Raw genomic sequence first — 13,546 nt, forward strand, 5'->3', positions numbered from 1 at the left:
CATAGATCTAAGTCGGACCGAAGCCCAGTGTCCCGGAATTCACTTGATCAACAAGGAGCAAAAAAAATTTTTTTGCCAAAATTTTTGGGAGTGTCCACGTGGGACACTGGGCTGCAGCTGGGGGACAGTGGCAGGTGTCAGGGGCTCTTTCCGCCCGCTTCGCTCCGTGCAGCCTCGCGTGGGCATCTTCCGCGTGAATCTGCCACAGTGACTCATTTCTCCTGCACTGTCCCCCTCTCCAGAATACGCCAGACGAAAGTCAGCATCTGTGAAGAGGGGACTTGTTTATAAACCCGAGACTTTCTTTTTTTGCACAATATGTTTGGGCCTTAGCTGATTATTATTTTAAACCCTTCCTCCCCCTAAATGTTCTCTCCATATTTGGACAAAGCAAGAGAGCAGAGGACTTTTTGTTTGTTTTTTTCATCTGAAACTGCTGAGTTTTGGGAAAGAGGATGGCTTCCTGGGCCTTCTTCCTCTCACAGTGATTTCTCTCAGGGTGAGCCTGAGAGAAAACTCTGCCGGCCTCGATAAATGCCACGTTCACAAACCATCGTTGGATGAGAAATGTCAGTTCATAAAATATTCTTGGAGGAAAACCTAACCCTGTGCTCAAGAGCTCCTTAACTCTGGGGCATTTTCTGTTCCCTGGAGATAAGGATCTGATTATTCACTCTTGGAATGAGCTCCTCATTTTACAAAGAAACTAAGGTCCAGAGAGAACTGTGCATTTCCCACTGAGCATGGAATCTCTTTCGTCCGACATTTTTCCTCCAAAAACTTTCGAATCGACAGAAACGTTTCCAGAGCAGTACAATGAATACCCACGTTTGCCAGTCGTTAACGTCGTGCTGCCCTTGCTTTATCTCTCGATCCCCCTCCCTCACTCCACAAACGTGGGCACGCGTGTGCGGTGCGTGACGCTTTCCCCCTAAGACTCCAGTGTGCATCTTCTTCGTAATCGCAATGCAACGGTCACGCTTAAAAGATTTAACATCTAATCTATATTATTATCCGATACACGGTCCATAACTCGAATTTCTTTCATTGTCATACTAACTATAATAGTGTTTGTTATAGATGATTTGTTTTTATCCAGGGAGTGCACGTGCAGCCTTGGCCTTGAACCTGTGACCTGAGCGGGGTCACACCACAGGTCTCCAGACAGCTCACAGACCCAGGACTTCAAGGTTTCCATGCCAGCACTTTCACTGGTTAAGCCGGTTCAGGTTCATCTCAAGAGCCCAGTGTCTGGTACCTACTAGGGTCTCTATAAAAAGTTGTAGGAATTAGCATCCTCATTTTACAGTATGGAAACCGAGGCTCACAGAGGCGTGGCTTGCCCCTAAGGTCTCATTAGGCGACAGACGCGGGAGAAGTCACTGCCTAGGTCTCCGCTTTGGTAACGGCTCAGAAGCATGAGCGCGCTGGGGCACCTCTCGGGCCAGGGAGCCTGGGGCGGGGCGTATGCAAATGACCCGCGAGAGGCCGCGGATTGGCCGGCGCGGGCGGGGGCGGGGCGCGCCGGGGGCGGGCCCCGGGCCCGCAGGTGAGCCGCCAGGGAGAGGCAGGTGCACGCTTGCCGGCTAGACCGCCCGCCGCGCGCCGTCGCGGTCTGTCCCAGGCATGCCTTCGCTCTGCGCCTTGCTGGCTCTCGGCTTCCTGCGGCTCTGCTCTGGTAAGTGGATGATGAGCGGAGGGGGCCGTGCCCAGGGCGGGCAGTTGTGTCCTGGGGCGTGGCCTGCACCCTGACCCTTCAGAGGAGTCCTGAGAGGAGCCTGGATGGGAAGGGGCGTTGGGAACGGGAACTTCATTTGTTCAGTCCAGCAATAGGTCCAGATGCCTGCTGTGTGCCAGGCCCTGGGCGGGCTCTGGGGGCCCACATATTAATAATAGCCAGCATTGATTAATAAGCTTCGTCTAGTGGGGATTCCAGGGCTCGAGGAGGACAGAACCCTCTGATGGGTGTGCGGGAGAGCAGAGAAGGCCCTGGGCTAGACTCACAGTGATGCCCGGACTGGGGGAGATGGAGGAACAGTCTAGGTGAAGGGGCACATGGGCAGGCTTGGGGAGAAGGGAGGTGGCATTGTCTATGCTGGGAACCTCCTTACCGTCCGTTGTCCATCCATGTGGCTGGAGCTTGGGGTGGAGGGGGTGTGCATACAGCTGAGGCCGGAGGCCCAATAAAGCAAGGCCCAAGACTTCAGGACCTCACTGCCCCTCCAGAGAGACTGGACTGCATCGGAGGGCAGTGGGGAGCCATGGATGGGGCCTAGCGGGAGAGTGACTCGGTCAGATTGGCATGTTAGGGAGCAGAGGATGGGGGAGGGCTTGTCACTAGGTGAAGAGGGTGAGACTCCAAGACTTAGCTGACTCGGGTGGAGAGATGCCTAGGAGGGGCAGTGGGGTTCTTGGTGACTGAATGTCTGCCAGGGGAGAGAGAGGACCTGGACTGCCTGGTTCCTGGCCAGGGTGGCTGGGTGGGGGCAGCGTGCTGCCCATATCTGAGGCAGGTTCCTGAGATGGCCCATGGAGAGGGTGAGGCCTGGTGCCTGGCACACAGCAGGTGCTCAGTAACTGCATGCAGAGATGTGTGTGCGTGTGTCTCGGGCGGAAGGCATGGGTGCCCATGGGTTGGACAGTTCTGCCGGGAGTCAGCTTCTGTTCTCACTGCACCCACCAGGTGTGAACTTCCAGCCCCAACTGGCCAGCGTGACCTTCGCCACCAACAACCCCACCCTCACCACTGTGGCTTTGGCGAAACCTTTCTGCATATTTGACAGCACAGCAACCCTCTATGGCCCCCATCAGGTCTACCTCTACGTCCTGGTTGCCTCGGGTGAGGGTCCTGCTCCCCCTTGGCTTTGCCGAAAGGGGCTTTGACCTGTCTGCAGGGAGGAGGGAAGGAGGCAGATAGAGGGATGCCCGGTCCCTGTAACTAAACTGCCCCATGCACCTCACCAACTTGCACTGTGTCCACTCTGGGCCAGCCCTGGGCTGGGCACTGTAGTCACAGATGTGTTCTTGACCTGGAGGGACATCCGGTCTAGGGAAGAAATCATAACAGTGCCGATCACTGAGTACCTACATCGTACCAGGTGCTTTGTACACCTTAGAGCTGATATTTATAGCCAGCCTGCAAGATAACACAGTGGACCCTCAACGCGGGTCTGAACTGCATGGGCCCACTTATCTGAGGATCTTTTTTCAATAAATACTATAAATGTATTTTCTCTTCTTTATGCTTTTCTTAATAGCACTTTCTTTTCCTCTAGCTTACTTTATTGTAAGAATACTGCATATAATGCGTATAACATACAAAATATGTGTTAATTGGCTGTTTATGTGACCAGTCGACAGAGAGCTGTTAGTAGTTACGTTTCTGGGGAGTCAAAAATTATATTCGGATTTTCAAACGTGCCCTTAACCACCACGTTGTTCAAGGGCCAACTGTATCATGACATCCATCACAGAGCGAAGAAACAGGACTCAGAAAGGTGATTGATGCACCAGAGCTCCAGGCCCGGAGAGCGAATCCAGACTCCCTGGCCTCAAGCCTAAGTCCTTCCTGTGATGGCTCAAGATCAGGGTTCTGGGGCCCAGCCCTCGCCCGTTCGCCCACAGCCGTCCTGGGCTTCCTAGAGAAGGAACCCAATGACAAGCTCTTACGTTTCCAGCAATCAGCCATTTACAGCAGCTCACTTGGGGTCATTTTGTTCTTTCATCCATCATTTACTGGACCGCCTGTCTACCTGTGTCCTGTCTGTGGGCATTGTGGGGTATTTTTCTCCCATTTCACAGGCTGGGGTCCAGAGAGGTAAATTGGGTTGTCCGAGATCACCCGGCTAGTAAGGAAGAGACCTAGGGTCCACCATGCGTCCCCTGCCCCGACGTGTTTCCCCAGTACTGTCTGACCCTCCTTTCCTATTTCACGGAAGAGAGAGGGTCCAGCGAGGAAATGACAATGGTCTGTCGGGGTGGGGGGATTACAGGCCTGTGACAAGATGAGGTGGACACAGAGCCCGGAGTAGGGCAGCCCCCCGCCCCCGTCCATTACCTCCGTTGTGCAGGAAGCCTGCCCCGTGCCCGCCCCCTGAGCACAGTGCTGGCTCAAAGAGGTTGTTCAGGGACGTTTGATGATTGACCGAGTAAGCGGCTGAGCTGGGGTGGCCCGGAACCTCACTGCCGGCACTGTCTCTACAGCCAGCACCAGGAACGCCTCTGTGCAGGATGACACCAAGGCGCCGCTGAGCTCCACGTTCCAGCAAATGGACGGAGGGAGGACAGGCCCGTACAAGGCCTCCGCCTTTGACCTGCACCCCTGCAGCAACCTGCCCAACTTGGATGCAGTAGGGGATGTGTCGCAGGTCTCGAACATCCTGAATGCATACCTGGTTAGGGTAGGCGCCAATGAGACCTGTCTGTCTGACCCCAACTTCCAGGGCGTCTGCAACCCACCCCTGGCAGCGGCCACGGAATACAGGTGGGTGTGGGCAGCTGGGGCAGTTGTGCCCAGCCCCAACTCGGGAAGACTCAGAGCTGGTGAAGTGTGTGAGGCACATATCCTGAGAGCCTATTATGTGCTAGGACCATCCTGGATCCTATAAAGGGCTTCCTGGGTACGTGACTGAGCACAGGGCCGGCCCCGTACTCAGAAGGGCCCTTCCTGGCTAAATGCTCTGCCATCTCGAAACTCTTAATTTTTAAACAAGAGGCCTGAATTTTTATTTTGCACTGGGCCCTGCAAATTATGCACCTGGTCCTGGTCCATCACCGAGGTGGCACTTAGCACCCAACCCCGCTTCATCAGACAGGAAAGGAAACTGTGGCGCAGAGAGGAAAGGGGGTCACCTGGTGACAAGCTGGGGCCCAGCCTGGACCGGAGCCCCACCGAAGGCTTTCCCAGCTCCCACCTGATCCTCCGCCTTTTCCTGCTCCCTCCAGCACACTTTTTCCGGCCCACCCCACCCCAGGGGGGCCCTCATTCATTCCCACAGGCGTTTCCCCAGCATCTTCTCTGTGCAGAGCTCGGGGGCTCATCCCGGACCCATGGCCTGGCCCCAGAGGGTCTCAGCTGGTTTCAAAGCCGTTCCTGTTATCATGGAGACGCCTGGGTGGGGGTCTCTGTCCCTTCTCAGCTGCACTCGGGGGCCAGGCCATCACTCGCTTGCCATCCTCTTTGATGGCTTGGCCCTCCTTTGACCTCAGCCACCATGCAGGACACGAGTCCTCAGTCTCCTCTGCCCCACTCTTCACCCTTCCCTCCAACTTCGTTCTTACCCTCTCCCTCCAACTCAATGGCAAAGCCCACCCCGCCTCCCGGACACAGGCGCAGACCCCAGCCTCTAGAACTGTCACCTGCAAACCTAGAGAGGTGAGGGATTAGGCAGAACAGTGGATGCTACAGAGATTTTAAGGGTCTTCACTTTATTCTCGTGTTGAACTAGAGGCTGTCCATTCCTTAATTTTCAGAACATTCAGCATTTGAAACTGATTTTAAGTCAGCTGTGGGTATTTGGTACTGTATTGCCTGATCTTCCTTTATACATTTTATCTATATATAAAATGTAGCCCTTATCCCAGAGCAGTGGGGTGGAAATAGTTGTGGTGGTGGTGGTGGTGGTGGTGGTTGTTATTTTGTCTTTTTTTGTGATACCAAGGACCAGACTGGGAAAAGTGAAAGGCAAAAATTGGGGACAAATGGGTCAATACTCAAGAAATATGCTACACGTGCAGCATAGAGAAACAGAGGGGGCTCCCAAGGGGAGAGCCTAGAGGAAGCCTCTGACGCTACCAGCTTCCTGGAGGAGATGGCATCAGAGCTGGGGAAAAGGTCCAGGGCAGTAACCTGTGGCCAGGTGCCAATGCAAAGTCCAGCACCGCCCTGTGGACGCCTAGATTTCCATCTCCTAGAAGTCCCCACTCTGTCCCCCCGCCCGGCCATCCTAATACCTCCCATCTCCCTGTGACCGGGGCTCACAGGATGGACAGAAGTCATCCTCGATCCGTCTCCTTCCAGATTCAAGTATGTCCTTGTCAACATGTCCACCGGCTTGGTACAGGACCAGACCCTGTGGTCGGACCCCGTCCGCACCAACCGGCGTAAGTGCTAGGGTGGGCTGGGGCCAGTCTTCAGGGACCCTGGGAATGTGGACTCAGGTCGTCGCTCCAAAAAGTCTCCCCAGACACCGGGTTATGAGGAAATGCATCTTAAAATAATTTAACCCGAAACTTCATCCTCCAAGGGCTGTGCAGTTTATCCTGCATTTAGAGCCTAAACAGCCCCTTCGTTGAATCCTCACAGCAACAAACACCATAAGCACTGAAGTGGTCCCAGAGGTGGGCTCAGCCGTGGGCGCAGGAGGAGTGCCCGCCTCCCCTGGCTGTTCTTCATTTTCCCACAGAGCCTGGACGGTTTCGCCAGAAGCGGGAGGCTCTGAGGCCCAGGTGTTCGCCCGGCCTCTGAGCCTCACGGCTGCGTGAGCCCCGCAGGCCCTCAGATCCCACATCTGAGAAGAGGCAGGAAGAACCCGGTGCTTTGCCTCCCCAGCAGGGTCCCTTCCGGTGACCAGACAAAAGCACTAGGCCCAGCTGTCTTGGGGCTGCGGTCAGGCTGTGGGGAGAGCATCCCCTCCACGGCCAGACAGACCTATGGGTGTGAGCCTGGCGTCCGAGTGCCCTTGAACGGGACTCCGTCTCCCTCAGCTGCCGTGAGCACACTGCAGAATGAGGGTCCTGTGGGGTCTGCGTGGGTCAACGGCTGGAAAGGGGTCGGCTCACAGTAGGACCTATACGTTGTTTGTTCACTTGGTTCCTAAAGAGTGACACAGGCCAGAGCGGAGGGAGACCCACGGCCCACCCGGGTCCATTAGACCAGGGCCCTTGGCTTCACCTTTCATAGTTTATAATCCATATCCCATCCATCTAACCGGAGAACTAGAGTCAGTCGATAATTTAAAATTATGTAAAGAGACAGTTAAAAGTGACCAGACACACACAAGAGAATGCTGGGAAGTGGGAGGTGGGGACAGGCAAGAAAACTGCCCCTCAGTGCTGGGGAGAGACAGTCATGGACCTGGGTCCCCACTTCCTCCCTGGGACTCGCGGCCGCTAGGGCTGGGGGGACCCTGTGCATCCCTGGGAGAAGGCCAAGGGTGCAGAGTCCGGGGCGTGATGGGTCCGTGTCCCCTTAGTCACCCCGTATTCCGCGATCGACACGTGGCCGGGCCGGCGGAGTGGCGGCATGGTCGTCATCACGTCCATCCTGGCCTCCCTGCCCTGCTTCCTGCTCCTGGGCTTTGCCGGCGCCATCGTCCTCAGTCTCGTGTGAGTACCCAGCAGCTGGAGGGCGGGGCTCGGGGGCACATTGGACACGCTTCCTTGGGAGGGTCTTCTGAGGCCGGGGAGAGCCTGGGCGAAGGAGCTGCCTCTCGCTCTGGGTGGAGCCCAGGGAGAGGGCAGCTGAGTCTGAGGACGTCCAGGGTCAAGGTCAGCTGGGGAGACAGGGGCTTTGTGGGCAGATCCCACGTGTGACACAGTCGCCCAACCTAGGGCGAGTATCTGACCCTCCTAGGCCTCAGGTTCCTCTTCCAGAAAATGGAGTTACTGATAAATGTCGCCCCCTCGGTGGAGCTGTGAAGGTCGAGAGAAACAATCCCTACCAACCTCAGGGCAGCACCTGGGCACTAGACAAGTAATAGCTTTTGTTGTCGTTATAATTCACCTGCTTGCAGTACAGATGGAGAAACTGAGGCCTGAGGGAGAAGAGCGGCCCAAGGTCACACGGCCAGTTAAAACAGAGCCAGGACCGAGACCTAGTCTCCTGGCTCCATCACTAACGGCTCTGAGTAATGTCTATTTGGATAAGGATTTGGAGTCTCCATGGGGAGTCCAGAGCAGCTAACAGGCTGCTGGTGGGAAGACAGGCAGGCACACATTCATTCCTGGGGGGACTGAGCAGGGGGTGGATCGAGGCACCCACAGTTGCTGTGGGAATCCAGATCCTGCCTGGAGCATCAAGGTGGGCTTCCTGGAGGAAGGGACAGCAGGAGCAAACTCTCATCAGGACAGGGATGGATGGAAAAGTCACATGCAGTGTGCTTCTCAGAGAGAGAGAGAGGGAGCCCCAGAGGACTTCGAGAATCAAGACAGGTGCCTGTCCCAGGGGGAGTGGGGAAGCAGGTGGAACAGCTTCTTAGAATAGGTGAAATCAAGTGGACACATAGAAAACAGCCAGGCAGGAGAGGACGTGGGTGGGTGGAGGATGGGGAGGAGGCAGTGAACTTGGAGATCAAGTTGCCTCTGACATTTAAACTAATAAAAATACAGATAATAGATGAGATTAGCCACCAAGAGACTGGTCTGTCTGGCCAGCCCTGGGAGCAGTCAGGACACAGTCATGTCCTTCCCTCCCTTTGGGCAACACCCTAATCTGGCACCTAAGGTCCCGTTATCTGCCTCATCCTGTCTCTTCCATTTACCGCTCCTGCCACCCCAAGCCCAGCTCCGGCCACACCACACTTCCCGCTGTTGCCCCAAACACGCCCCAGCGGTTCCTGTCAAATGCCCAGAATGCCTGTCTTCGCTGACATAGCTCCAGAAGGGTGACACCGTCCTTGTCCCAGGGCCTGGCACGCAGTAAGCGCTCTGTAAGACAGGTCTATTGAGTGAATGCCTAAGACGACATCTGTGAAAGCAATGTCTAAGCGAAAGGTGCCTGGCCAGTGGAAGGGCTTTGGGCTTGCTCCGAGTCCCTAACCCTGGCTCTCTTTGTCCCCTTGGTCAGAGACACGGGCAATTCTGATGGGGAAGCCACGTACAACTCCCAGGTCACACAGGAGGCCACCCTCGAGTCCCTGGGGACCTCGGAGGCTTCGTACACGTCTGTGAACCGGGGGCCGCCCCTGGACAGGGCCGAGGTGTACGCCAGCAAGCTCCAGGACTGAGCTGGGGCAGTGACCTCCTCCCCTGGCCCCATCCAAGGCGACACAGGGCCCGTCGGTCCAACTGCAGAAAACAATTTCAGTAAAATCTCCCCAAGAATTTGATTTGAATGAATATTCACAGAATGAATGAGTGAGGAGGTGAATGAACGAGGGGTACTGAGGGGTTGAGCTGCTTCTCTAGGGGGCGGGGACGGGGGACGGGGGTGAGGGTGGGAGAGGACTGTTCAGGACACCTGGCGGTCTGACCACCCCCTGTGAAATGGGGAAACAGCGCCTCCCCGGTCATCTCACGGAAACTTTAGGGTGACCCGTGAGAATATGCATTTATTAGGTGGTGTTTGGGGTTTGCTGGCTGCAAGGTACTGGAAATCTGGAAACCAAACAGCAGCCTGGGTGTGGCTCTGCTGGCAACTCACCCACAGTCACCTCTGTCCCTCTGGGGCTCAGCTTCCTCATCTGTGAAACCGGTTGATGGAAACGGTTCATTTCAAGGCCATGCACGCCTGGGTTCCTTCACAGCTTTCCTGTCCCGGTGGGAGGACAGAAAAGGCTGCGGGCCACAGAGTCCGCTTGGGGACGAAGGGGCTCTCCAGTCTTCGGTCTCCCCTCGGATGACTCAGTTCTGTCTTTTGAGCTGGGAGCAGCTTCCCTCTTGAGGACATGCAAAACAAGTCCCACTTCCCACCATCGAAGGGACGTCTGTCAGAACCGGGCCGGTTAAAGCAGAGGACCAGCTGACAGCTCCCAGGGCACCGGTGGCTCTCCGGGGCACGGACACTGAGACATGCACAGGTCCAGGAGGGGGATCCGAGGCAGGGGGCAGAGGCCGTGAGAAGAAGCCGGAAAGCGGGGGCGAGGGGGGTGGTTCAGGAGCAGCCAAAGCAGCTGATGGTCAGTTGGGGTGGCGGGGGGGTGGCGCGCAGGAGCCTAGAGGAGCCAGTCCCTGGGCAGTGGGAACGGGAGGGAGGAGTGGTGGGTGCTGCTCCGTGCCCGGCACCATCTCCCGCATCCCTGAGACCGTCTTCCAGGCCCCAGGAGGCTGGATCCGCAGCACGGGAATCGCCACTTCCTCCTTCTCCAGAGCCCACCGCCTGTCGCCTGTTGGGCAGTCCAGCCAGCCCGTCACCCTGACTCCAGCAGTATACGAAGGGCAAAGCGCCCTTGAAGTCTGCCCTCGTCACAGACTCATGCAAGTCTGCACTCTCTTATAGCGTGCCCGTGCTTATTTTATTTTTTAAATTAAGGTGAGATTCACATAACAAAATTAACCATTTTAAAGCGAATTATTCAGTGGCGTTTATATTGTGCAACCGCCACCCCTATCTAGTTCCAAAACATCGTCATCACCCCCGAAAGGAAGCCGTGATCCCGTCAAGCAGTCACAGCCCGTTTCCCCCTCCCCCGCCCCAAGTCCCTGACGGTCTCCAGTCTGCGTCCTCTCTCTATGGATTCATTCACTCCATGTCACATCCGTGGACTCGCTCACATGTGACCTTTCGCGCCCGGCTTCTTTCACTTAGCATGATGTTTTCGAGGCTCACCCACATTGTGGCACGTGGCTGAATAATATTCCACTGTCGGGATTTATCATTCATGGTTGATGGACATTTGAGTGAAAACGCTGGTTTTCACTTTTGGCGACTGGGCCACTCTTTGGCTACTTGGAGCCATGCTGCCGTGAACAGGCACGTTCATGTGTTTGTTCGCAGACCTCTTTCAGTCGTCTCGGGGCCATACCTGGGAGGGGCATTGCTGCGTCACACAGTCATTCTGTGTGTCACTTTATGAGGAATCATCACACTGCTTTCCACAACGGCTGCACCATTTTGCATTCCCACCAGCCGCGTAGCCTGCTGGAGTATTGTGGTTGCCGTGAAGAAGCCTCCATACTTGTGCTATAGGTTTGGGTGTCCCTTGGTCTGGATCCGTCCCCCCACTCGAAATGCAGGACCTCCAGGTAACCTGAGCCCCTCTACATCATGGGAGTAGCTCGCCGGTACCCGTCTCTCCTCTGGCCTGGTTATTCCGGACCCTGGGAACACAAACTTCCAGCTACTGAGAAATTTTAACAATAGTTCACGACGCAAACGCTAAAGGGATCAAACTGATTGAACACAGATGGGCAGGTGTTTCAGGGTCGTGCGAAAGTGAGCAAACGAATGCTCCGTGCATTTGCTCCGGCAGGACGCAGCTCCCTGGAGGACGAGTGTCGTCTCCCCAGGGAGCATGAGTCTCCTCTTCTGGCCTGATGAGACGATGCCGTCGGGAGAGGCTCTGGTCTCATGGGTAAAGCACAGCCCCTCTGGAGCCACACAGGTCTCATTTACCTATCAGCCGGGACACCTGGGGTGAGCCACCTCGTCTCCTGTAGTCTCGGTTTCCTCATTTGTGAAAAAGGGGCCACGAGTGGAACGCACCCAGCGTGAGGTCATGGGGGTGAAGCTGGACGGCACCTGTCTGCCCTCATTATCGTCTTCCCTCCATCACGCCACCCCCACGCCCCCGCTCTCAGTTGTGTTGTCCGAAGCAGTGTCTGGACTGAGCCGGAGGGCAGGTTACGGCTTGGACCTTTTTCTGTGAGACACCCCCACCCCCACCCCCACCCCTGCCTCCCAGCGCAGCACGTGGCCAGGGGAGGGAGGAGTCTGGCAAAAGGGAGTCAGGAGCAACTTCTGGGTTTGGGGCCAGGGCCACTGAGTACCTGGTGAGGCCCTCGACCAGAATGGGGACAAACAGGTTGGGTTGGAGGCATCGGGACTTCGGGGTGAGTGAAATAGAAGCTGCTTATGATGTAGCAGGGGGGGCTGGGTAGTGGGCGAAGAGCACCTGGGCGTGCAGCTCTGGGGGGCAAAGAGGCAGCAGATATCGGGCTTGGAGGTATTCGAGTGGGACAGGTGCATAGTTATCCCCAATTATTCACTGCCGCCCACTTTCAAAGGGTTATGCTTGCTCTGCCAGCCGTCATCAGGTTCTGTCACGGGACGAGCTGGGGGCCACTTCCGAGCAGCTATGCAAGAGCCAGCTGGGGGCCACTTCCGAGCAGCTATGCAAGAGCCAGCCTGCCACCCTCATCCTCTAGCATGAGACTACACCCGACTGGGGGGCTGCTCTGTCCGTCCGGGCCCCTGAGTAAAGGAGCCACGTGGAGCAAAATGTCGAGCAAACAGGAAATAAACCTTGTTTTGCAGACACTGAGATTTTAGGATTGATTGTCCCTGGAGGGGAGCAGCTCCGAGCTGGTGGGCCAGTGCCCTGGTACATATTCACATCGGCCACTCAAGCGAGGCTTCCCCGCAGCTGCTCTGAGTCTTGGGGGAATGCCCCGTGATTTTCCCAGGACATAGGAGCACAGGGGGCCTGCGAGGTGCTGCCACACGGATGTGTGCCACCAGCCACCGCATCTTCCTGCGAGGCAGCGGTGAGCCAGTTTCCCATCTCAGTTCTGATGAGGTGTGAGGCTCCCTGCCTGGTTTTCCTTCCCTCCTTGGGGCTCGGCTGCCGGCTGCAGGACCGTGTCGCAGCGTCAGTCTGGGGGACGAGGAACGCAAAGAGCTGGCATTTCGCTCGTCTTTCTTTTGCTGTCTGAGTGTAACAGGGACTCACGGGTTCAGTTTGTTTATGACTGGCCCACTCTGTCAGCCCCGCCTTGACCGTCACGTGGCAGCAGAACCTAGCCTCTGGTGTTTGTTCCCTCCCTCGGTCCCAGAACCTTGCTGTCACTGAGGCAGTGACAGTCTACCCACTGTGTCCCCTCCCCCAACGCCCACGTGTCTGCAGACTAAACAGCCCCTCCTCCTTCCACTGGTCCCTGTCAAGTGTGGCTTCAACCTCATGCAGCTGGGAGCGGGGTGGGGGGCGGGGAGAGAGGGTGAGCCGTCATCTTTCAGAGTCTGGCGTGGGTGGGGCAGGGGCACAAACCTCTGCCAACTTCCAACCAGCTCTATCCAATCTGTGCAGAAGGAGCCAAGCAGTGGGTGGCTGTGGGTGGGAGGCGCTGGACTCGGGCTTCACAGAAACCTCTAATTATAAATTCCCACAGAAGCCATTTCTCTAGCTGGCTTCTCGGCTTCTGAAGGGTGCCCCTCCCCAGGGCCGAGGGGGCTTCCCACCTCCGCTCAGATGCCGCTTCACCTCCCTCCCGCCCCAGTCATGGTTCACGGGTAGCTAATCACACAGCAGGGTTAGACATGCTGTGTGACTCGGGGCCAGGAAGTAACCTCTCTGGGCTCCGCCGACCTCATATGTGCCAAAGGAGTCAGAATGCTTGAGAAGGCTGCTCCAAAACAGGTGAGTTTTTCCCTGAGATCCTGTCAATCATAAAGGGATGCCGTTCAATTCAATCTAATGGAACCCAGAACCCCAGGCTTAGGAAACCTCAGAGCCACCCTTCTGGTCAAAGGAACAGGAATGCGCAGAGGAAAAGTGAGCGCAGAGCCTTGGACAGAGCATGGTCTGGCCTTCAACACACAGGTCAGGCGAGAGGAGCTGTAGGAAGCCAGAGGTAGGACTTCCTCCCCACCCAACCGGGGCTGGATAAGTCAGGAGGGCTTCCTGGAGGAGGTGGTGCTTTGCTCAGATCCCTACCATCTCTAACTCACAGC

General features: G+C 56.3%; 1 protein-coding gene across 1 annotated transcript; it reads left to right on the top strand.

The window, feature by feature from the left end:
* The first annotated feature begins 1,554 nt into the window (after positions 1-1,554).
* On the top strand, positions 1,555-9,011 carry UPK3A (uroplakin 3A). The gene is made up of 6 exons (XM_011374969.2): positions 1,555-1,678; positions 2,684-2,839; positions 4,204-4,483; positions 6,020-6,102; positions 7,194-7,326; positions 8,786-9,011. Exons 1-6 carry the CDS (start codon positions 1,627-1,629, stop codon positions 8,943-8,945), a joined length of 864 nt encoding a protein of 287 aa, XP_011373271.1. The 5' UTR covers positions 1,555-1,626; the 3' UTR covers positions 8,946-9,011.
* The last annotated feature ends 4,535 nt before the right edge of the window (positions 9,012-13,546 follow it).

The sequence above is a fragment of the Pteropus vampyrus genome, unplaced genomic scaffold (genome assembly GCF_000151845.1).
Source record: "Pteropus vampyrus isolate Shadow unplaced genomic scaffold, Pvam_2.0 Scaffold257, whole genome shotgun sequence".
In the NCBI taxonomy this organism is placed as follows: domain Eukaryota; kingdom Metazoa; phylum Chordata; class Mammalia; order Chiroptera; family Pteropodidae; genus Pteropus; species Pteropus vampyrus.